A 23450-nucleotide genomic window follows, 5' to 3' on the forward strand; every position below is an offset into this window, starting at 1 on the left:
CAGGTCATGTTACAGTTGTATAGGAGATAATGGGAACTGCAGATGCTGGAGAATTCAAAGATAATAAAAGGCTTGGAGACCGCTTTGCAGAACACCTCCGCTCAGTTCGCAACAAACAACTGCACCTCCCAGTCGCAAACCATTTCCACTCCCCCTCCCATTCTCTAGATGACATGTCCATCATGGGCCTCCTGCACTGCCACAATGATGCCACCCGAAGGTTGCAGGAACAGCAACTCATATTCCGCCTGGGAACCCTGCAGCCATATGGTATCAATGTGGACTTCACCAGTTTCAAAAGGACGGGACAGATGAGGGGAAGAATAGGTTAGGGAGGCAGGGATGAGCTGGGCTGGTTTTGGGATGCAGTAGGGGGAGGGGAGATTTAAACTGGTGAAATCCACATTGATACCATTGGGTTGCAGGATCCCCAAGCAGAATAGGAGTTGCTGCTCCTGAAACCTTCGGGTGGCATCATTGTGGCACTGCAGGAAGCCCAGGATGGACGTGTCGTCTGAGGAATGTGGGGGGTGGTGGGTGTTAAAATGGTTCGCTACTGGGAGGTGCAATTGTTTGCTGCAAACCGAGCGGAGGTGTTCTGCAAAGCGGTCCCCAAGCCTCCGCTTGGTTTCCCCAGTGAAGAGGAAGCCACAACGGGTACAGTGGATGCAGTATACCACATTGGCAGATGTGCAGGTGAACATCTGCTTGATATGGAATGTCATCTTGAGGCCTGGGATGGGGGTGAGGGAGGAGGTGTGGGGGAAGTGTAGCATTTCCTGCTGTTGCAGGGGAAGGTGCCAGGTGGAGCAGACAAGGGAGTCCCGGTGAGAGTGGTCTCTCCGAAGGCAGGCAAGGGTGGGGATGGAAAAGTGTCTTGGGTGGTGGGGTCGGATTGTATGGCGGATGATGCGTTGTATCTGAAGGTTGGTGGGGTGGTATGCAAGGACTAGGGGGATTCTCTTTGGGTGCTTATCTCCCCTCCCCCAACTGCATCCCAAAACCAGCCCAGCTCATTCTTCCTCTCACCTGTCCCCTCCTCCCACCTCAAGCCACACCTCCATTTCCGGCCTACTAACCTCATCCCGCCCCCTTGACCTGTCCGTCCTTCCCAGATGGACATATCCCCTCCCCACCTATACTCTCCTCTATCCATCTTTGGCCCGCCTCCCCCTCTCTATTTCAGAACCTTCTCCCCATCCCCCTTTTCTGACAAAGGGTCTAGGCCCAAAACGTCAGCTTTTGTGCTCCTGAGATGCTGCTTGGCCTGCTGTGTTCATCCAGCTTCACACTTTGTTATCTTAGACTCTCCTGCATCTGCAGGTCCCATCATCTTGGAAAATAGGTGACAGGTTTAGATAGAGAATCCAGATCAGCGCAGCTTGGAGGGCTGAAGGGCCTGTTCCTGTGCTGTAATTTTTTGATCTTTGATTAAATGTCCCCAGTTTCTCTTCTGTTTCAAGGAGAATCACAATTATATTTTACTTGCTGCTGAACTCTTTTCAGTCACTGAGCATTAAATGACAGGAAAGCCGTTATTTAACTATTAAGGAAGTTTTATATCAGAGATTCAGTGGTAGACATTTACAGGAAATATTTCACAACACACGGAACAGAGATTTGAACAAGTTAGTAAAATTCTAAGGGATGAACCAAGGGATAGTTAACTAAAAATGTCAAAGATAGTGTCAAAACAAAAATGATAATGCATATATTTGTGTGAAATGTATAATTGTGAAAAGATTTAAGAGAAAGAATATGGTAGGGGGTTAGCCAGAAACAAAAACAAGTAGTAAGACATCCTCTAAATATTTAAAGAAGACTTAAAGTGAAGGTAGTCCTTTAGAATGTCAGTCGAGAGAATTAAGAATGACATAAGGAAATGAAAGATGAATTGAACAGGTGAAGGCTGATGCAAAGCACTAGAAGACAGTTACTAGAGGGGATTCTATTAATATCCTACAAGCAGTTTTTTAAAAAAAAGAGGAAAATGGAAGGGAAGGAGAACTCAGCAAACTCCTAATCGCCACAACTATGCGCTGATCAGTGTTCAGATCTTGATGGACTACGTCCCAGAGTCTTCAATGAAGTGGAAAGTAAGATAGTAGATGCAGGATTTTCATTTTTTCAAATTCCCTTGATTTGGGAAGGTCTCAGTAGATTGGAAATAATGAATGTAAATTGTTTATTCAAAAAGAACAGGAGAAGAAAGCAGCGCGCGTGAGGGCGGTGGGTGGAGCAAGCGAGCGCACGCGAGGGCGCGGGAGGGTGCAGAGCCTGTACTGTTCTAAGTTCTAAAAGGCTCCAGCGGTCTGTGGAAGTTATTTGAAATGGTGACTTTGGAATTCAAGCAAGACACAATGCTGTGTGCTTGGAAAACACATTGTTCAAGGATTTCTGAGGGCTTGGTACCCATTATGAAACAACTGAACTGGCAAACTACAATTCTTTGTATCCTATTCCTTAACTATCTGTTGTCCAGTGTCAGAGTAGGTCTGATATGTAAAGAAGATTGTGCTAATATTCATAGATATTAAGTAGATCACCTTGTTGTTTATCCATGTTTTGCTAAAGTCATGTTATTAACAATAAATTGTTCAGGGTTTTGACGTCGGATGTCTGCTATTGTAAAATCTGATTAGGAACAACTGGGCAATGGTGAGAGTTTTTGAACATTTTCATTTTACAGAGCAGCAAATGTGGGGGCACAGAAGCTGATATGGTTTGGTCTGCTGTCCCACATTGTAACATGGGCATTAAAAGAACAGACTTGTGAGAATCTGTCATGGTGTGTTTCCATCCGATTGGTGAAGTGCACTTGTTGAGGATGATAATGTAGGAGAAGCATCAGTCAGCATGAGGATGAGGCTGAGTGGGTATGGTGAAAATGACAAACTACACAGAAAGACAAATAATGCAATAATAAACTCAGAGCCTAGATCCTAAGGAAATTGCTTTGCTTTCCACCTCCCCCCCCCCCCCCCCACCACCGAATTTGGACTTTGCAAACAAGCAGTTGTTTGTCTACCTTTTCTTCAAAAAAAAAGGGAAGCAAAGGAAATAAAAATCCACCCTGGAATACGATACAATTCACTTTCTCCGCGTTGTCTGTGACAACAGCTTCAGTATATGATGGCAGATAATGATGACTTACCTTGTAGAACAGAACTAGTGCTGTCTGCTGAAACTTTCTTCCAGTTGATTTCACAGGAATATTCTGACATTTTGCACCATTCTACAATGTAACCAAGAACTGGGATGCTGAGAAGAGTCCAATTAATTTGGAGACTGTGTTCTGTTATTGGGATGATGTTTACATGTGGATGAAGAGCAGCAATATCTGAGGGTAAGTGAATAAAAGATCCATAAATCAGAATTCGGAATGAATAGACCAACTCAAAATATGAACTGGCGACTGAGATCAATGTGTAACCTTATTTTTAGATTCATGTTGTTTAGATTTGGGATACTAAACACTTGGTGAGTACTTTTAATTTTACCTTCAATCATTAATATCTTTAGGGAAGGAAGTTTGCGTCTTTACTCAGTCAGGCCTACATATAAATGTGACTCCAGACCCACAGCAGTATAGTTGATGTAGTATGTTATACCACATTAGAGCAGGGCACTGACAACAAAGCACTACTATTCCCAGTCATCACAAAAAAGTTAAGATATTTAAAAGTGCACAGGATTCCCCAATTACTTTCTCTTAGACCCTGGTTGACAGCAAGTATAGATTTGGTTTCTGTATTTATCAACAATTCTTGTTAGTTGTATTAAATAGACCAATAACATTGGTAATTAAAATTCTAAACCTGGTTATAAACTCTCCCTTAAACACAGAGTCAAAGGTAAGAAAAAGAAGATGGGTGTCACAGACAGAGGGAAAGATTGGGAAAGTAATGGCCTTTATTCAGAGGATTTGCTGAGATGATTCTTGTGCTGATCAGATCATTGCTTCTTGGTCTTCTTCTCCAGACACTTACACTTATTTGCAGCAGTCACAGGGTGACTGGATAACACAACTAGTTCTACGACTTAGTAAAATTTACAGCAACTGTAAAATGACAGTCAATATCTGGTGACTTGTTCACAAACCAATTAGTACTTGTCAGCTGAATCTGTTTGTGGAGAGCCCTTGGCTCTAGCTCGTCTGCAAGCCACCCACTACTACTCGAACCAGCAGCTGTGTAAAAAGAAACTAGAATGAATAGCAGGTTTCAGATAATGGGAACTGCAGATGCTGGAGAATCAGAGATAAAAGCGTGGAGCTGGATGAACACAGCAGGCCAAGCAACATCTTAGGAGCACAAAAGCTGATATTGCGGGCCTAGACCAGGTAACTTATGTTCAAAACTGCAGTGATCCTTCAATAACCCTTGGTTTTTGAAACAGTTCTTTTCTTATTTAACTCCATAAAAAAATATTAAATTGATATAATCTTTAAATGGTTTAGAAAGGCTGAAGTCTGCATTAAGCTGCAGAAAGTATGTGCATGTTATAGGGCTTTGGTGAGGAAAGATTTTGAAATGGACAGATGCATAGTTTTCAGCCACCCAAACGTCTTAGTTACAATGTCTGTCTTACTCAAGTAAGCTGCAGCTGATTGCTAGCATGCAGTAAACTCCACTTTGTTTGAAGTAAGAGCCTCAACTGTTGGTTATTTGAAATGTAAAGAACTACTTACAACTGAGTAAGCAAAGCTGCTATTGTGGGGTGAAACCATAAGAAACAGATACAAGAAAGGAACTCACAAGCCATATTACAAATTAAACCAAGTGCAGAGAACTGGCAACAGCACACAGCCAGAGTTAAGTCAATAAAGGGTAAAATATGTCTGTTTTAGGCTTCCAATCTCCAATTGAGGGTGCAAATATCAAGGCAGATACATAATTGAAGTTGCAGTTAAAGTGAGAAGAATTTATTTAGGCTGTGGAAACCAGGATTATTCAGAAGCAAAAGAATATTTCCTTTATTAAAAATTGTGCAGCTTTAGTCAAAACCATGTGAATCATCCAGGGAAAACTACTAAGAAGCAGGATTCATCTTTAACATTTCAGGTGGCAAAATTGATTCAAGAAAATCAAAAACAGATTTGATTGCTTGCTGCAAAACAGTCATCCACTTAGCGATGGCAAGAAATATCTATTTCAAAGTCATAGAATGAGGTTCATAGAGTCTGTGCTGACCAGTTTATGCCAGTCTCACTTTCCAAAACTTGGACCATAGCCTTGAATACTTGGAAATTTCATGTGCTCATCCAAGTAATTGTGAAAGACTTTGACATTTTCCACCTCTACCACCAACCCAGGCAGAGAACAAAGAACATTACAGCACGGCAACAGGCCCTTCAGCCGTCCAAGCCTACGCCAATCTAGATCCTCTATCAAAACCTGCCGCTTATTTTCTAAAGATCTGTATCCCTGTCCATTCACGTATCTGTCTAGATACATCTTAAAATGACACTATTGTTCCTGCCTCTACCACCTCCACTGGCAACGCATTCAAAGCACCCACCACCCTCTGCGTAAAGAACTTCCCATGCATATCTCCCTTTTCGCCTCTCACCTTGAAATCGTGACACCTAGTAATCCCCCACTCTGGGGAAAAAGCTTCTTGCTATCCAATTAGTTTTCACCTGGAGAGAAGAAGTGGGAATCTAGAAGACACTGACCTCCTCCTCGGACCAAAAAAAAAATAGATGACTCTGGTGTGTCAATAAGGTAAGGTTTTACTTTTTTTAAAAAGTGTGCAAATAAGTAGAGTGATTGGTTTTTAAAAAAAATTCATTTCATTTATCTAGTATTTGATTTTAATAGTAGGACCAAGTTAAGCTTAGGAGTAAAAACGGCAGGAGATTCCAGACCCATGTTATGCTTCTCTTGCTCAATGTGGGAGCTCAGGGATACGGCTGATGTCCCTAGCTCCTACACGTGCAGGAAGTGTCCAGCTGCAGCTCTTGTTAGACCACATGACGGCTCTGGAGCTGCGAATGGACTCACTTTGGAGCATCCGCGATTCTGGGGAAATCATGGATAGCACGTTCAGCAAGTAGGGTTGCTGAGGGAAAAAGGGAATGTGTGACCAAGAGGCAGAAAAAAAAATGCAGGAAGGCAGTGCAGGTGTCCCTGCGGCCATCTCCCTCCAAAACAGGTATTCCGTTTAGGATACTGTTGGGGGAGGTGGCTCACCAGGGGAAGGCAGCAGTAGCCAGGTTCATGGCACTGTGGCTGGCTCTGCTGCACAGAAGGGCAGGAAAGAGGGTGGAAGGGCTTTAGTCACAGGGGATTCAATTGTAAAGGGAGTAGACTGGTGGTTCTGTGGTCGAAAACCATAGTCCAAAGATGTGCAGGCTAGGTGGATCGGCCATGCTAAATTGCCTGTAGTGTTCAGGGGTGTGTGGGCTATAGGGGAATGGGTCTGGGTGGGATGCTTCAAGGAGCGGTGTGGACTTGTTGGGCTGAAGGGCCTGTATCCACACAGTAGGGGATCTAAAATCTTTTAAAAAAGTGACTCCCGAATGGTATGTTGCCTACCAGGTATTAGGGGGTCAGGGATGTCTCAGATCAACTGCAGGACATTCTGTAGGGGGAGGTTGAACAGACAGCTGTCATGGTGCATGTAGGCACCAATGAAAAATCGGTTTAAAAAAGGGGATGAGGTCCTACAAGCAGAATTCAGGGAGTTAGGAGCCAAGTTTTAAAAAGTAGAACCTCAGAAGTAGTAATCTCAGTGCCATGTGCTAGTCAGAGTAGAAATGAAAGAATAGGCAGGATAAATGAGTGGCTTAAGAGACGGCGCAGGAGGGAGGGGCTCAGATTTATGCGACCCTGGGACTGGTTTGGGGGGGGGGGGGGGGGGGTTGTTGGTGGTGGGACTATGACAAATTGGACAGTCTACACCTGGGCAGGATTGGCATCAATGTCCAAGGGGCTGCTTTTGCTAATGTGTTGGGGAGGGTTTAAAAATTAAATGTGGCAGGGGGATGGGAACCAAATGGAGAAAGAAAGATGGTGGACAGTAAGGAGGTAGTAACTAAAGCCTATAAAAAGGAACTAGATATTGAAGTCAGTGCGACTAAGGGGAAGAGTAGGCAGAGAGCAGATGCTGAATGCAAAGGAACAGGTGGTCTGAGGTGCATTTGTTTTAATGCGAGAAGTGTAGTAAGAAAGAACTTAGAACAGTACAGGCCCTTCAGCCCATGATGTTGTGCCGAACTTTTACCCTCATCCTAAGTTCTAACTAACCTCCACTGCTACCTTTATACTATCATCCTTAGGCCTACTTATTAGGGGCATTTAAGCAGCTATTGAGGCTGACTCCACTACCCACTCTGGCAATGCATTCCACGCCCTGACCACACTGAGTAAAGAACATACCTCTGACATCTCCCCGATATCTACCTCCTTTCACTTAAACTATGTCCACTCAAAAGCTACCTCCACCCTAGGAAAACGTTTCTGGCTATCTATACCTCTGATCATTTTGTACACCTTAAAATCAAGTCACCTCTCATCCTTCGTTCTAAAGAGAAAAGCCCGAGCTCTTAATCTTTCCTCAAGACTTTCCCTCCAATCCAGGCAATTTCCTGGTCAATCTCCTCTGCTCCTTTTCTAATGCTTCCACATCTTTTCTGTAATGAGGCAACCAGAACTGGACAAGACTCCAGATGTGCAGAACCAGGCTTTTCTATAACTTGAGCATAACTTCACAGCTCTTGAACTCAATCCCTCTATTAAGTGAAAGCTAACACCATATGCCTGCTTAACAACTCTACCTACCTGGGTGGCAGCTTTCAGGGAACTGTGAACATGAACCCCAAGATCCCGTTGCCTCTCCACACCGCCAAGAATCTTTCCGTTAACCCTGCAGTCTGCTTTCCACAATGAAGCACCTCACACTTAAAAGGTAAGGCAGATGAACTTAGAGCTTGGATTAATACCTGGGAGTATGAGGTTATTACTATTACTGAGAGTTTGTTGAGGGAAGGGCAAGATTGGCAACTAAATATCTCAGGAGATAGATGCTTCAGGTGGGATAGAGGTGGAATAGAGGTGGAGGAGTTGTATTACTGGTCAAAGAGGATATCACAGCTGTGCTGAAGGAGGGCACAATGTGGGACTCGAGCAGTGAGGCACTATGTGCAGAGCTCAGAAATAGGAAGGATGCGGTAACAATGTTGGGGCTGTACTACAGCGAGGCTGAGATAGAGACACAAATATGTTAGACAGATTATGGAAACAGGTAGGAGCAACAGGGTGGTGGTAGGGATGGGAGATTTTAATCTTTCCAAAATTGACTGGAATTCATTTAGTGTTAGATTCATAGAATCCCTGCAATGTGAAAAGGGTTTAAGATGGAGCAGAATTTGTAAAGGAGAATCCAGGAGGGTTTTATGGAGCAGTATGTAAATAGTCCAACTTGTGAAGGGGTCATACTGGACCTGGTGTTGGGGATTGAGCCCAGCCAGGTGGTTGATATTGCAGGAGGAGATTATTTTCAGAATAGTGATCACAATTCTGTAAGATTTAGAATACTCAAAATGAGAGAGTGGTTCTCAAGGAAGTGTGCTAAATTTGGCAAGAGCTGGGGAATGTGGATTGGGAGCATCTGTGTGAAGGTAAATCACATTTGGTATGTGAGAGGCTTTTAAAGACAGGTTGATTAGAGTGCAGGACAGATATGTCCCTGTGAAAATGAGGGATAGAAAAGGGCAAGATTAGGGAACATTGGATGACAGGCGAAAATGAGACTAGCAAAGAGGAAGCATACAAAAAGGTCCAGGCGACTGAAAATAGACGAAGCTTCGAGAGAATATTGGTAAAGTAGGACCCATCTGAAACAAGGAATTAAGAGGGCCAGAAGGGGTCATGAAAATCCCAGAGCCCTTTTATTCATATGTAAGGAGCAAGAGGGTAACTAAAGGGTTGGCCCATTCAATGGCAAAGGAGGGAAGTTATGCGAGGAGTCAGAGACAGAGACAGAGACAGAGACTGTTAATGAGTTCTTTGCGTCGGTATTCGACGTTGAAGTTAGGGATAGATGTTTGATTATGCTAGGTCAAATCAGCAGAAGTGGGTAGGGGAGAAAGTGTTCAGTACTCTAAAAGGCATTAGGGTGAACATGTCCCCTGGTGCGGATGGGATCTATCCCAGGTTATTGAGGGAAACAAGAGGAAATAGCTGCGGCCATATCAGATATCTTTGCAGCATCCTTGAGCATGTGTGAGGTCCCGGAGGACTGGAGAATTGCTACTGTTGACCCCTTGGCTAAGAAGGGTAGCGAGGATAATCCAGGTAACGACAGACCGGTGAGCCTGGTGTCAGTGGTGGGGAAGCTGCTGGAAAAGATACTGAGGGATAGGATCTATTTACATTTGGAAGAAAACAGGCTTATCAGTGATAGGCAGCATGGTTTTGTGCAAGGATGGTCATGTCTTACCAACTTGATTGTCACTACCTCAAAGAATACAAAGTTGATAGATGAGGCAAGCGCTCTTGACGTCATGTACATGGACTTCGATAAGGTGTTAGATAAGGTTCTCCTTGGTAGCCTGATGAAGACAGTGATGTCTCATGGATAAAGAACTGGCTGGGCAATAGAAGACAGTTGTAGTGGAAAGGAGTTTCTCAAAATGGAGAGCTGCAACCAGTGGTGTTCCACGGGGATCCTTATTGGGGCCACTGTTGTTTGTGATATACATAAATGATCTGGAGGAAGGTATAGATGGTCTGATTAGCAAGTCTGCAGATGACACAGATTGGTTGAGTAGCAGATAGTGAAGGGGACTGTTGAAGAATGCAGCAGAATATAGATAGATTGGAGAGTTGGGTAGAGAAATGGCAGATGGAGTTCAATCCAGGCAAGTGTGAGGTGATGCATTTTGGATGATCCAATTCAAGAGCGAACTATACGGTCAATGGAAAAGCCCTGGAGAAAATTGATGCACAGAGAGGTCTGGGTGTTCAGGTCCATTGTACCCTGAAAGTGGCAACGCAGGTCAATAGAGTGGTCAAGAAGGCATGCAACAGCTTTCCTTCATTGGATGGGGTACCAAGTACAAGAGTTTGCAGCCCATGTTACGGTTGTATAAGACTTTGGTTCAACCACATTTAGAATACTAGATACTGCTCTGGTCACCACATTACCAAAAGGATGTGAATGCTTTGGAGAGGGTGCAGGGGAGGTTCACCAGGATGTTGCCTGTTATGGAGGGCACTAGCTATGAAGAGAGCTTGATTAGATTATAATTATTAACATTAGAAAGACAGAGGGGGGTGGGGGTCAAGACCTGAAGGAGGTCTACAGAATCAAGAGGGGTATCGACTGGGTGGGTAGCAAGAAGCTTCCCCCCCCACCCCCACGAGAGTGGGTCTCAATTATTAGAGGTCACGGTTTCAAGGCGAGATGGTAAAGTTTATGGGAGATAGGAGTGAAAAGTTCTTTACGCAGAGGATGATGGGTGCTTGGAACACGTTGCCAGCAGAGGCAGGCACGATAACATCGTATAAGATATATCTAGAGAGATACATGAATGGGCAGGGAGCAGAGGGATACAAATCCTTGGAAAATAGGTGCTAGGTTTAGATAGAGGATCTGGATCAGCGCAGGCTTGGAGGGCCGAAGGGCCTGTTCCTGTGCTGTAATTTTCTTTGTTCTACCCTCTAACGATAGCTAATTTTAACTTCTGAGGAAGGGTCACAGGTCCCAAAAACATTAACTGATTGAACTTCAGATGCTGCCAGACCTGCTGAGTATTTCCAGCAACTTTGATTACTTTTTGCCAGTATCTCCTCCCTCTCAATTTTCACCTTTTTTGAACATCTCTACAAACTAACTTGGTGTGTCAGAATCCTCTTGCTTTGTAAATTTCAGTACAAAGTATTCCAGGCTTATGCTGGAATGTGTCATCTTTGTCCTGGCTAGTACTCATTTCACTTCAGGGGAAGGTTTTTGTTTTCCCTGTTCCTTTTTGAAGGAACAAAAAAAAAAACTGGGTTTTCACCAGTTTTTAAATTCCTCATTACTTCCCCGCTTAATCTATTGTTTGACCTGGTTCTCACTTGAATACACTTGATGTACATGTAGACTTTGCTGATAGGATAACAAGGTGCAGAGCTGGATAAACACAGCAGGCCAAGCAGCAGGAATGCTGACATTGTGTTTGGCCTCTTCTTCAGAAAATACACTTGTGTTCTGTTGCAAGACTGCTTTATTTTATTCATTGTATATACCTACATTATATATTTTAGTGTTTCTCTCAATGTGACCCAGAGTGTTTTCTCAGAGCTAAATTAGCAAATTTAATAAGATAAAGAACCCTGTCCCTATAGCCTGTCTCATATGATTCTCACCACATCCTAACATCTGCTATTCCCAGAATGACTCACTGCTTCTGGGATATCCCAGAAGCAACCAGCATCCCTGGTATAATCTTTACAAGGCTGCTGTACACCCAGACAAGCACTGTCAGTCTGGAATTGCCCTGCATTTGTTCTTGACATTTGGCCTGGATATGGCAACAAAGGCAAATTGGCATCTCATTTTGTGGACAGGATCCTGGAGGAAGAGATGGACGCAGCAGTGAAGATTCAGGGCATTCTCTTGCCCCAGGACGTGTAGAGGAGGTTACCAGACCAGAACATGTTGGAGTTGTCACCCAGGTTATCCATCTGGAAGTAGTGATCATAATACATCAGAGCAGATTCAAGCTATTCAGCCCATCAAGCCTGCTCTGCCATTCAATGAGATCATGGCTGATCTGATACATCTCAACTCTACCTTCCTGCCTTTTCCCAATAACCCTTGATTCCTTTATTTAAAATCTGTCTCAGTCTTGAATATCCTTAATGACACAGCCTTGACAGCCCGTCAAAGAATAATATCAGTGATCTTCTCCACACTGCCAGCTAAGTGCCACCATATCTAAGAGTTCAGACAGACACTGTTTACTGTACTGACCTCCCACAAAGGCTCATGCTCTATCACTGTCATTACTACCTGCAACATCTGCCTCATTTGCTGTTATCCACTCATTCTGCATGCCCTCTGTGCTGCCTACTCAATCATTTGGGACAACTTCCTACCTGTACCAAAAATAACAGCTGTTCCATCGATTTTCACCTCCCTTTATGGATCATAAAACAATGCAGCACAGGAATGGACCCTTTGGTGTCATTAAGGATATTCAAGACCGAAAGATTTTAAATAAGGGAATCAAGGGTTATCAGGAAAAGGCAGGAAGGTAGAGTTGAGATGTATCAGATTTTGCGCCAGACATGACGTCAAGTTAACCTAATCCCTTCTGCCTGCCGTTGGTCCATATTCCTCCATTCCTCGTATATTTGTGCGCTCATCTAGAAGTGCCTTAAACACACCTAACTTAGCTGCCCCTTCCACTACCCCTTCAGTACATTCCAGGCTCCCACCGCTTTGGGCAAATCTTGCCCCTCATTTCCTTTGAGGGTTTCCCCCTGTCACCTTAAATGCACGTCCCTTAGTAGTAGGCATTTCAACTCGGGGTGGGGGGGAAAGAGGAGAAGGATTCGGATCATAAAATCCTATTTATGCAACTCAATTTTAGAGACTTCAATCAAGTCTCCTCTCAGCCTCCATCATGCAGAGAAGGCAACCCAGGTTTTATTAGAATCTAATTCATGCAGCATCCTGTACAGCTCTTCTGAACCCTTTCCAGAGCCTCCACATTCTTCTTGTAATGCAGTAACCAGAATTGAATGCAGTACTCCAGGTGTGGCCTAACCAAAAAGTCTTATAAACATGACATCCTAAATCTTGTACTCAATTCCCATAAAGACAAGCCATAAGCCCTCTTTATCACCCTATCTACTGGTGTGACCACTTTCACGGAGGGAATGCCAATATCCCTCTCTACATCAATGCTGTTTAGGGTCCTGTCATTAACAGTATTCTTTTCCTTCAGATTTGATTCCCCAAAATGTCCCTCCAGCCCAGGAAACATCCTGACAAATCTTCTCCTCAGCCTCACATTTATCCATCTGCCATTTCTCCACCCATATTTTCAAATGATCTATATCCTGCTGTTCCCTTTGACAACTTCTACACTATCCATAACTCCATTTGATCTTTGTATTGACTGAAAATTTACTAATCCACCCATCTACATTTTCATCCAAGTCATTCATATATCACAAAACAGCAGAGGTCCCCATATGGATCCCTGCCAATCACTAATCACAGAACTCCAGCCAGAAAAACACCCTTCCACCACTACCCGGTCTTCGATGGGCAAGCCAATTCTGATTCCAAGATGCTAAGTCACCATGGAGCTCACGTATCTTAATTTTCTGGATGAGCCTACCATGAGGAAGTTTGTTGAAAACCTTAGTAAAATCTTTGTAAACAACATTCACTGCTCTGCTCTCAATGATCACCTTCTCCAAAAATTCAATCAAGTTAGTAAAGACATGCCCTGCCCCACACAAAGCTATGTTGACTGAGCCTAATTAAGCTATGCTTTTACATGGTTTACAATGGCTCCCAACCAATGTGAAAATCACTAGTCTATGAGTTTCATGGATTATCCTTATTTCTCTTCTTGAACAGAGGAACAACATTAGCAACTAACCAGTCCTCCGGGGACCTCTCCCGTAGTTAGTGAGGATATAAAGATCTCGGTCAAGGCTCTAGCCGTCTTTTTCTGGACTCTCAATGACTTGCAGACATATCCAACTTAGTGCTCTTCAAGAAACCCAACACTACTTTATCCATGATCTCAATGCCCTAGCATATTAGTAAATTCCATACCAATCTCACTAACCTCCACATCCTTCATTTGGATGAATGCCAACAAAATACTCATTTAGGGTCTAAACCATATCTTCTGCCTTCAAGCATGTTATCCTTCCTCTAAGTCTATGCCTCATTCATTCTAGGAAGGAACCCACAATAGGCCAATGCTAGAGTGCAGTTCTGGCATCAGAGGAGATATGGTATTGCACTGGAGAGGCTGAGGAGGAGATTTGCCAGGATGTTTCCTGGGCTGGAGAATCTCACTCAAGACAACCAGGGTTGTTTTTCCTGGTAGCAGAGGAGATTGAAAGAGCATGTGATTGAGATGGAAACAGAAAAACCCTTTCCTCATGATGGAGAGATAAATTGCAAGAGGGACATAGCTTGAAGGCAGAGGGTTTAGACGTGATGTGAGGAAAAAACTTCTCATCCAGAGACAAGTAGGAACCTGGAACTCACTCCCTGCAAGAGTGGTAGAGGCAGAAACTCTCATAACATTTAAGAAACAAACAGCCTAGACAGATTCGAATCTAATGAGGAGTGAATCCCGACTCTGACTGCCCCAGTGGCTGATAAAAGTGACTAGTCAAAGTATTTTCTCCAGGGTAAAAGTCCAAAACTAGAGGGCACAGGTTTAAGGTGAGAGGCGAAAGATTTAAAAGGGACCCGAGGGACAACTTTTACACACAGAGGACGGTAGTGTGCGTGGAATGAGTTGCTAGAGGAAGTGGTGGAGTTAGATACAATTACAACATATAGTCCTGGGCAGAGTAGTTGCCACCAGAAACTACAAAAGGTGGTGTGCGCAGCCCAGATCCTCACAGAAGCCAACCTTCTGTCCATTGGACCCTATTTACACAGCTCACTGCTACAGAAAGGCAGCCAACATCAAAGACCCATCGTACCCTGGTAATGATCTCCTACAACTTCTTCAGTCAGGCAGAAGATACAGAAGTCTGAACATACACAAGTTCAGGAACAACTTCTTTCTGACCATAATCAGACTGTTGTATTGAGGCTGGAGTCCAATAATGTAACCTGTACGCCTCTATGTCTTTTTTGTCTGTACATCTTCTGCTTGCTGTGATCTGCCTGTACCACTTGTAAACAAAGCTTGTCACTGCACTTCTTTACAAGTGACAATAAAAGCAATAAGAACAAACCAACCAACATTTAAAAGACATTGGGACAGGAACATGGTTAGAAAAGGTTTACATGAATGAGGACCAAGCCCTGCAATAGAACTATTTCAGGTAAGGAAACCTGGTTGGTAAGGACAAGTTGGGCCAAAGTTATAATGCTGTATATTTTTCTGAATCTTGTTTGTAGATGAGCTGGGTTCAATAACTCTGAGCAAATTGAGATTCAGCAAGCAATGAGCAGCTGATTGATTTGTAGCATAGTAACCAGTTATTGATTTAAAACAAAAAAAGCCCTCTGTCTGCCAATAATTGAGTGATTGGCTCTCCAGATCATCACCAGCTCAGAAGCTCTCCGTTCTCTGCAGTAAATGCCTTCTTAAACACTGTCTACATATGATTGTGAACTAGTCACCCTGTGCATCCTGAAATTCAATGAATGGATGCAAACAAAAAAGTCTGAGGGGCAGCATTCTGAACACAAGAATCATCTTAACACACCCTGTGAACAGACAACAATGAGCTGCTTTCTCATTTTTTTCCCCCCTTTCTCCATGACATCTGTGTCTTTGTCATGGTCATGTGTAGTGATTGTGTGCGAGGGCACACAGTGAGTTTTACAATATTACTAGCATTTAAGCAGCAGAGTAATATTCCACAAGTTCAAAGTTGTTTGTTTGTAGCTGGTGTTTATTTACTTGAAATAGTAATCCTTGCTAAGTGCAGAACTCTGAATAGAGGGGTAAATTAGACAAGTTTGTCTACTTCTATAAAGTCTATATAATACATTCCATTTTATCAATCTCAACCTTCAGTCTCAGAGCACAGCTCCTCCCCCATTCTTCACATGACCCATCTTGCCTTTTCTCCCAATCTCTGCCACCTTACATTGCCCTACTTCTTAAAACTTCTCAAGCCTAACTAAGTTTTTGATACATTCTTCCCTTTATCCCCCATTTCTTTATCTCATTCTCTTGTTCTTTCTTCCTCCTGCCTTCTTTTTGCCAGGTCCAGACTCTCCACTTTGTTCCACCAGCAGTAAAACAGAATGCAGACCTTCCTTCCCACCTCCTGGATTGAGAGGCTGGGGAGGTGTTGTCTGAAAAACTTACCTGTCTGGTATAGAGTCGGCAGTGCCAGCAATGCAGCAGGAGAGTGCCCAGCTGTGTTGTAAGCACGGACACATATGTTGCCATCTCCTTTGGGAGTTGAGATTCTGCAGCTCAAACTTGTAGTATTACATAAAGTGACTTCAGGATGATTAGCATCAGGTTCACATCCATATGTCACTCTGTAGCCTTGGATCCTCCCATTCATTTCTGACTCCTTCAGTTCCTGTTACAACATTGCAAATATATTCAAAACCAAAGCACAGAAAAATAAAGCAAAGCAATCTCTGCCAAACCCTGCACAGATCAGCTGATTGACATTTGTCCAACTTGTCACAATCATTTGTGAAAGTGTGTCAGGTTTCAATAGGATCTTAAACAGGTGTGGCATATTCACAGAGTAGCCCTAATTCCAGTATGCACATCCTTGCTACTCTATCCCTCCCCCAATTAACATCCCCTTTACCCTGGCCCCAAATCACTTATCATAGACCTGCCCTGTCCCAATTAATCTATCACTAACCCAGACACAACCCACCAATAACTTAGCCCCAATTAACTAACCCCTTGTCTTGACTCAATTAACCCATCCCAAATCCTGCCACAGTGAACCCTTATTCTGCATCAATTATTCTACCACTCACCCAACCTCAATTAACCCACTCCTAATGATGCCCCAATTTACTTACCCCAGACTCAGCCACAACTACTGCTGTTTCAGGAGCCATGCACTGTATCTTGTAGATGGTGCACACTGCTGCTACTGAGCATCGCTGCTGGAGGGAGTGGATGCTTGTCAGTCATGCAGGCTGCTTTGTCCTTGATGGTGTCAAGCTGCCTGAGTGTTTAAATAACTCCACAAAGGCTGGTATCCCATTTGCAAGTTACCCTTTTTTTCAGTAAATGGTAATAACCCAGCTAGCTCCTAGAGTACAAAGAATCCCTAACACTCCTGTTTATATCTGTCAGCCAGGACTCCCTGATTGGACCAGGTTAAGAGCCCCACTCAAGGATCTCATATGCTATTGCAATCCACCTGGCTGACCTTGTTCCAATCACTACAAGTGTTGCTAGAGCTGCACCCATCTAGTTAAGTGGGAAGCATTCCATTGTATCAGAGATAATAGGAACTGCAGATGCTGGAGAATCTGAGGTAACAAAGTGTGGAGCTGGATGAACACAGCAGGGCAAGCGGCATCTTAGGAGCACAAAAGCTGATGTTTCGGGCCATCGTACTTCTGACTTGTTCCTGTAGATGGTGGATGGGCTTTGGGGAGTCAGGAGGTGAGTTGTTCACTGCAGTATTCCTAGTCTGTAACTCGCTCTTGTAGTCATTGTATTTGAATGGTGAGTCCTGCTCAGTTTCTCATTAACTGTAACTCCAAGATGTTGTTTGTGGGGGATTCAATAATGATAATGTAACCGTATGCCAGATGGCAATTGTTAGATTCTCTCTTGTTCAGCATGGTCATTGCCTGGTGTTGTGTGAATGTTACTTGCCACTTGTAAGCCCAAGTCTGGATATTGTCCTGATCTTGTTCAATTTGAAAGTTTCTATGGAATGCTTCAATACCTGAGGAGTTGTGAATGGTGATGAGCACTGTGCAATCACGGTAGCTGAGTTCAAAACTAGAGGGCGCAGGTTTAATGTGAGAGGGGAAAGATTTAAAAGGGACCTGAGGGATGACGATTGTACGCAGATAGTAGTAAAATGGCATTGTAGTATTATCACTGGACTGTTAATCTAGAGATCCAGTTACTGTTCTGGAGACTCAGATTTGTACCCTGCCACAGCAGATGGTGGAATTTGAATTCAATAAATATCTGGAATTAAGAATCGAATGATGACCATGAATCCATTGTCAATTGTGGGGAAAATCCCATCTGGTTCACTAATATCTGTTAGGGAAGGAATCTGCCATCCTTATCTGGTCTGGCCTACATGTGACTCCAGACCCATAGCAATGTGGTTGACTCTGAACTGCTCTCTGGGCAATTAGGGATGGGCAATAAATGCTGCCTAGCCAGCGTTGCCCTCATCCCATGAATGAATAAAGGATGCATGCAATGAGCTGCCAGAGGAAGCGGTGGAAGTTGGTACAATTACAACATTTAAAAGGAATTCGGATGGGTATGTGAATATCTGGAATTAAGATATAATTATAAGTCATTTTTAAATAGGAAGCGTTTGGAGGGATCTGGGCCAAATGCTGGCAAAAGGAACTAGATTAATTTACGCTATCTGGTCAGCATAGACAAGTTGGACTGAAGGGTCTATTCCTGTGCTGTACAGCACTATGCCACAATGACATTGATATGGATTGTAATTTGTTAAGGTCCCAGCCCTGATCCTTGTGGTACACTACAAGTTGTAGCTTGACCAGCTGGAAATGACATATTTATTGATATTCTCTGAGTGAAATGTTATAAGAGCCTGAGCAGTGTAGTCTATAGCGGGAATATGTGGCAGAATTGAACAGAAAGTCCAGCAAACCAACTTAAACATCAGGAGCAAATCACACCATCTTTTATAATTTTTACAAGCAGCAGGGAAGATTCTGTCTTGGCAGTCATGAGGTGCACTTTGACCCTAGTTGTTTGTTTGTCAAATTGATCGTCAAACACCTTGTTAACACCACAAGTCACCTCATTAATGTACACACTCCCATATTATCAAACTCATCAAAAAAAGCTAGAAAACACGAAAGCAGAGTGAAAATTTGGCGGATTCGGCTCACTGTGTGCTCTGAATGAACACTGGGCATCGACGTCTCTGGCATATTCCATAGCCAGTAACCACATGCACCCCACAATGACATCTGACATGTGCCAGCTTCTAACAATCCTCATGACACATCTCTGATCCACTTATAGGAAACTTCTGCACCTCAGGCTGCCAGTAACTACCACTGTAATGCTGCAGCAAGACCGCTATGTTCTCAGGGACATACACCCAGCTCATTGACTGGACTTGGCTGTACCACCTAGGTTCTTCACTCACTGAACTAGCACGCACTCACTCTGGGTCTATGTGAATGCTCATGGCATTACTGACTTGCATTGCCTGGCCTTTTTTTTCACTTTTCTCCCTCAGTCAGGAATACCAGATTTATATTAATGATGTTGCCATGCTGTTTAGTGCAGATACAAATGCCGGAAGCTTCTCATGGTTATCAGCAGGCCTCAGTAAAGTCCAGAGGAAGAATTGATGTGCAGAGGTTTCCTATAAGTGGATCAGAGATGTGGCATGAGGATTGTTAGAAGCGGGCGCATGTCAGATGTCATTGTGGGGTGCATGTGATTACTGGCTATGGAATATGCCAGAGACACCGATGCCCAGAGTTCATTCAGAGGGATAGAGTTTGCTCAGGTACATCTCTGCACATTAAGTCATGGGCAGCCTTCAATACTTATCCAGATCCTGCTTGGGGTAGTCAGAGTTGGGATCCTAATCTCATAAAGGGTGAGAAATCAACTGTCAGGCAGCACACCACCATCTGGACTCTCTCTTCCCCATTATGGGCTGTTTTCCCCCTTTGGAATGAGATAGAGGCAGGTACGATGGGAGATGAAGTAGAATTATACGGTACAGAAGAGGCCCTTCGGCTAATCAAATTTGTACTGCCACAGCTACACTAACCTGCGCTAGTCCCACGTTCTAGCTCTAGGTTGATAGGCTTGAATGTTATGACATTCCCAACTGCTCATCCCAGTACCTTTTTTAAAAGGTTGTGAAGTATCCTGCCTCAACTACCCTCCCGGGCAGTGAGTGACATAGCTATTAAAGTCTGTGCAGGTGGGGAGGTGTTGTAGTGAAGCAGTAGGCAGCATAGTTAAGGGTGTTGGAGCTTGGGATGGATGAAGGTGATTGGGGAAGTAGTATTGAGAGTTGTAGAGCAAGGGCCATGCTGAGAGATGGGTCCAGTAGCAGAGGCAGAGCTAGTGTAAGGTCTCATAGGAGGAGGGAACATGATGAACATCCCCAGTCTGAATGGAAAGGGAGATTAACCTTCTTCCTACAGGTGGTGTGTTAAACTGGCAGGCAACAGGCAGTTCAGGGTCTTTTTGGTGAGCAGAACATAGATGTTCTGCAAAGTGGTCGCCCATTCTACACTTTTCTCCAGAAAGCTGAGACTACTTTAATCCAAGTGGACACCTCCGAGCCAGTTGGCATAGTCTGGTGGCATGGCCACCACATGAAGACCTACCTATGCACCATCCCACCCAGCCACACCCCACCCACAATGCAGAGCACCAACTTCCACATCCGTATTGTCTGGAATCAATTTCAGGAGACATGCAGGACAGCTCTGAACTAAATGTGTTTCTAGGCACACAGCAGGCTTTTAAAGATGGTGTAGGAGCAAAGGATGCTGATAAATTCCAGTGTACCTGCTGAGTTGTTGTAGAAATAAAACCTGGTGAGGTGGGGTAGAAATCAAATTCCTTAGGGTGTAGTGGTCAATTAATGAGGTGAACCTGATCACTAATCCCTCCAAACAGCTCACTTCAGCTGAGGTTTAGATGCAAAAAAATCTAAGATTCAGCTCAATAAAAACGGAAAGAATTGCAGATGCTGTAAGTCAGGAACAAAAACAAAGTGGCTGGAAAAGCTCAGCAGGTCTGGCAGTGCCTGTGAAGGATAAAACAGTTTCAGAGATAATGGGAACTGCAGATGCTGGAGAATTCCAAGATAATAAAATGTGAGGCTGGATGAACACAGCAGGCCAAGCAGCATCTCAGGAGCACAAAAGCTGACGTTTCGGGCCTAGACCCTTCATCAGAGAGGGGGATGGGGAGAGGGAACTGGAATAAATAGGGAGAGAGGGGGAGGCGGACCGAAGATGGAGAGTAAAGAAGATAGGTGGAGAGAGTATAGGTGGGGAGGTAGGGAGGGGATAGGTCAGTCCAGGGAAGACGGACAGGTCAAGGAGGTGGGATGAGGTGAGGAGGTAGATGGGGGTGCGGCTTGGGGTGGGAGGAAGGGATGGGTGAGAGGAAGAACAGGTTAGGGAAGCAGAGACAGGTTGGACTGGTTTTGGGATGCAGTGGGTGGGGGGGAAGAGCTGGGCTGGTTGGGTGGTGCAGTGGGGGGAGGGGACGAACTGGGCTGGTTTAGGGATGCAGTAGGGGAAGGGGAGATTTTGAAACTGGTCAAGTCCACATTGATACCATATGGCTGCAGGGTTCCCAGGCGGAATATGAGTTGCTGTTCCTGCAACCTTCGGGTGGCATCATTGTGGCAGTGCAGGAGGCCCATGATGGACATGTCATCTAGAGAATGGGAGGGGGAGTGGAAATGGTTTGCGACTGGGAGGTGCAGTTGTTTGTTGCGAACTGAGCGGAGGTGTTCTGCAAAGCAGTCCCCAAGCCTCCGCTTGGTTTCCCCAATGTAGAGGAAGCCGCACCGGGTACAGTGGATGCAGTATACCACATTGGCAGATGTGCAGGTGAACCTCTGCTTAATGTGGAATGTCATCTTGGGGCCTGGGATAGGGGTGAGGGAGGAGGTGTGGGGACAAGTGTAGCATTTCCTGCGGTTGCAGGGGAAGGTGCCGGGTGTGGTGGGGTTGGAGGGCAGTGTGGAGCGAACAAGGGAGTCAAGGAGAGAGTGGTCTCTCCGGAAAGCAGACAGGGGTGGGGATGGAAAAATGTCTTGGGTGGTGGGGTCGGATTGTAAATGGCGGAAGTGTCGGAGGATGATGCGTTGTATCCGGAGGTTGGTAGGGTGGTGTGTGAGAACGAGGGGGATCCTCTGAGGGCGGTTGTGGCGGGGGCGGGGTGTGAGGGATGTGTTGCGGGAAATACGGGACGATCACTGTGGGGGGAAAGTTGCGGTCCTTAAAGAACTTGGACATCTGGGATGTGTGGGAGTGGAATGTCTTATCGTGGGAGCAGATGCGGCGGAGGCGGAGGAATTGGGAATAGGGGATGGAATTTTTGCAGGAGGGTGGGTGGGAGGAGGTGTATTCTAGGTAGCTGTGGGAGTCGGTGGGCTTGAAATGGACATCAGTTACAAGCTGGTTGCCTGAGATGGACACTGAGAGGTCCAGGAAGGTGAGAGATGTGCTGGAGATGGCCCAGGTGACCTGAAGGTTGGGGTGGAAGGTGTTGGTGAAGTGGATGAACTGCTCGAGCTCCTCTGGGGAGCAAGAGGCGGCGCCGATACAGTCATCAATGTACCGGAGGAAGAGGTGGGGTTTGGGGCCTGTGTAGGTGCGGAAGAGGGACTGTTCCACGTAACCTACAAAGAGGCAGGCATAGCTGGGGCCCATGCGGGTGCCCATGGCCACCCCCTTACCCAACGTTCAGTTCACCTGGGCCATCTCCAGCACATCCCTCACCTTCCTGGACCTCTCAGTCTCCATCTCAGGCAACCAGCTTGTAACTGATGTCCATTTCAAGCCCACCGACTCCCACAGCTACCTAGAATACACCTCCTCCCACCCACCCTCATGCAAAAATTCCATCCCCTATTCCCAATTCCTCCGCCTCTGCCGCATCTGCTCCCACGATAAGACATTCCACTCCCGCACATCCCAGATGTCCAAGTTCTTTAAGGACCGCAACTTTCCCCCCACAGTGATCGTCCCGTATTTCCCGCAACACATCCCTCACACCCCGCCCCCGCCACAACCGCCCTCAGAGGATCCCCCTCGTTCTCACACACCACCCTACCAACCTCCGGATACAACGCATCATCCTCCGACACTTCCGCCATTTACAATCCGACCCCACCACCCAAGACATTTTTCCATCCCCACCCCTTTCTGCTTTCCGGAGAGACCACTCTCTCCGTGACTCCCTTGTTCGCTCCACACTGCCCTCCAACCCCACCACACCCGGCACCTTCCCCTGCAACCGCAGGAAATGCTACACTTGTCCCCACACCTCCTCCCTCACCCCTATCCCAGGCCCCAAGATGACATTCCACATTAAGCAGAGGTTCACCTGCACATCTGCCAATGTGGTATACTGCATCCACTGTACCCGGTGCGGCTTCCTCTACATTGGGGAAACCAAGCGGAGGCTTGGGGACTGCTTTGCAGAACACCTCCGCTCAGTTCGCAACAAACAACTGCACCTCCCAGTCGCAAACCATTTCCACTCCCCCTCCCAGTCTCTAGATGACATGTCCATCATGGGCCTCCTGCACTGCCACAATGATGCCACCCGAAGGTTGCAGGAACAGCAACTCATATTCCGCCTGGGAACCCTGCAGCCTAATGGTATCAATGTGGACTTGACCAGTTTCAAAATCTCCCCTTCCCCCACCGCATCCCTAAACCAGCCCAGTTCGTCCCCTCCCCCCACTGCACCACGCAACCAGCCCAGCTCTTCCCCACCACCCACTGCATCCCAAAACCAGTCCAACCTGTCTCTGCCTCCCTAACCGGTTCTTCCTCTCACCCATCCCTTCCTCCCACCC

General features: G+C 45.2%; 1 protein-coding gene across 2 annotated transcripts in view; it reads right to left on the reverse strand.

Moving 5' to 3' along the window:
• LOC125465071 (granulocyte colony-stimulating factor receptor-like) overlaps positions 1–23450 on the reverse strand; it is a 176390-nt gene that overhangs the window by 48180 nt on the left and 104760 nt on the right. For both annotated transcript variants that reach the window (XM_048558159.2, XM_048558158.2), the window contains exons 9-10: positions 16025–16247; positions 3155–3340 (exon numbers count right to left, since the gene is read on the reverse strand). In XM_048558159.2, coding sequence (XP_048414116.2) covers positions 3155–3340; positions 16025–16247 — 409 coding nt within the window. The remainder of the gene's footprint in view (positions 1–3154; positions 3341–16024; positions 16248–23450) is intronic.

Source organism: Stegostoma tigrinum, chromosome 24, assembly GCF_030684315.1.
Source record: "Stegostoma tigrinum isolate sSteTig4 chromosome 24, sSteTig4.hap1, whole genome shotgun sequence".
NCBI lineage: Eukaryota > Metazoa > Chordata > Chondrichthyes > Orectolobiformes > Stegostomatidae > Stegostoma > Stegostoma tigrinum.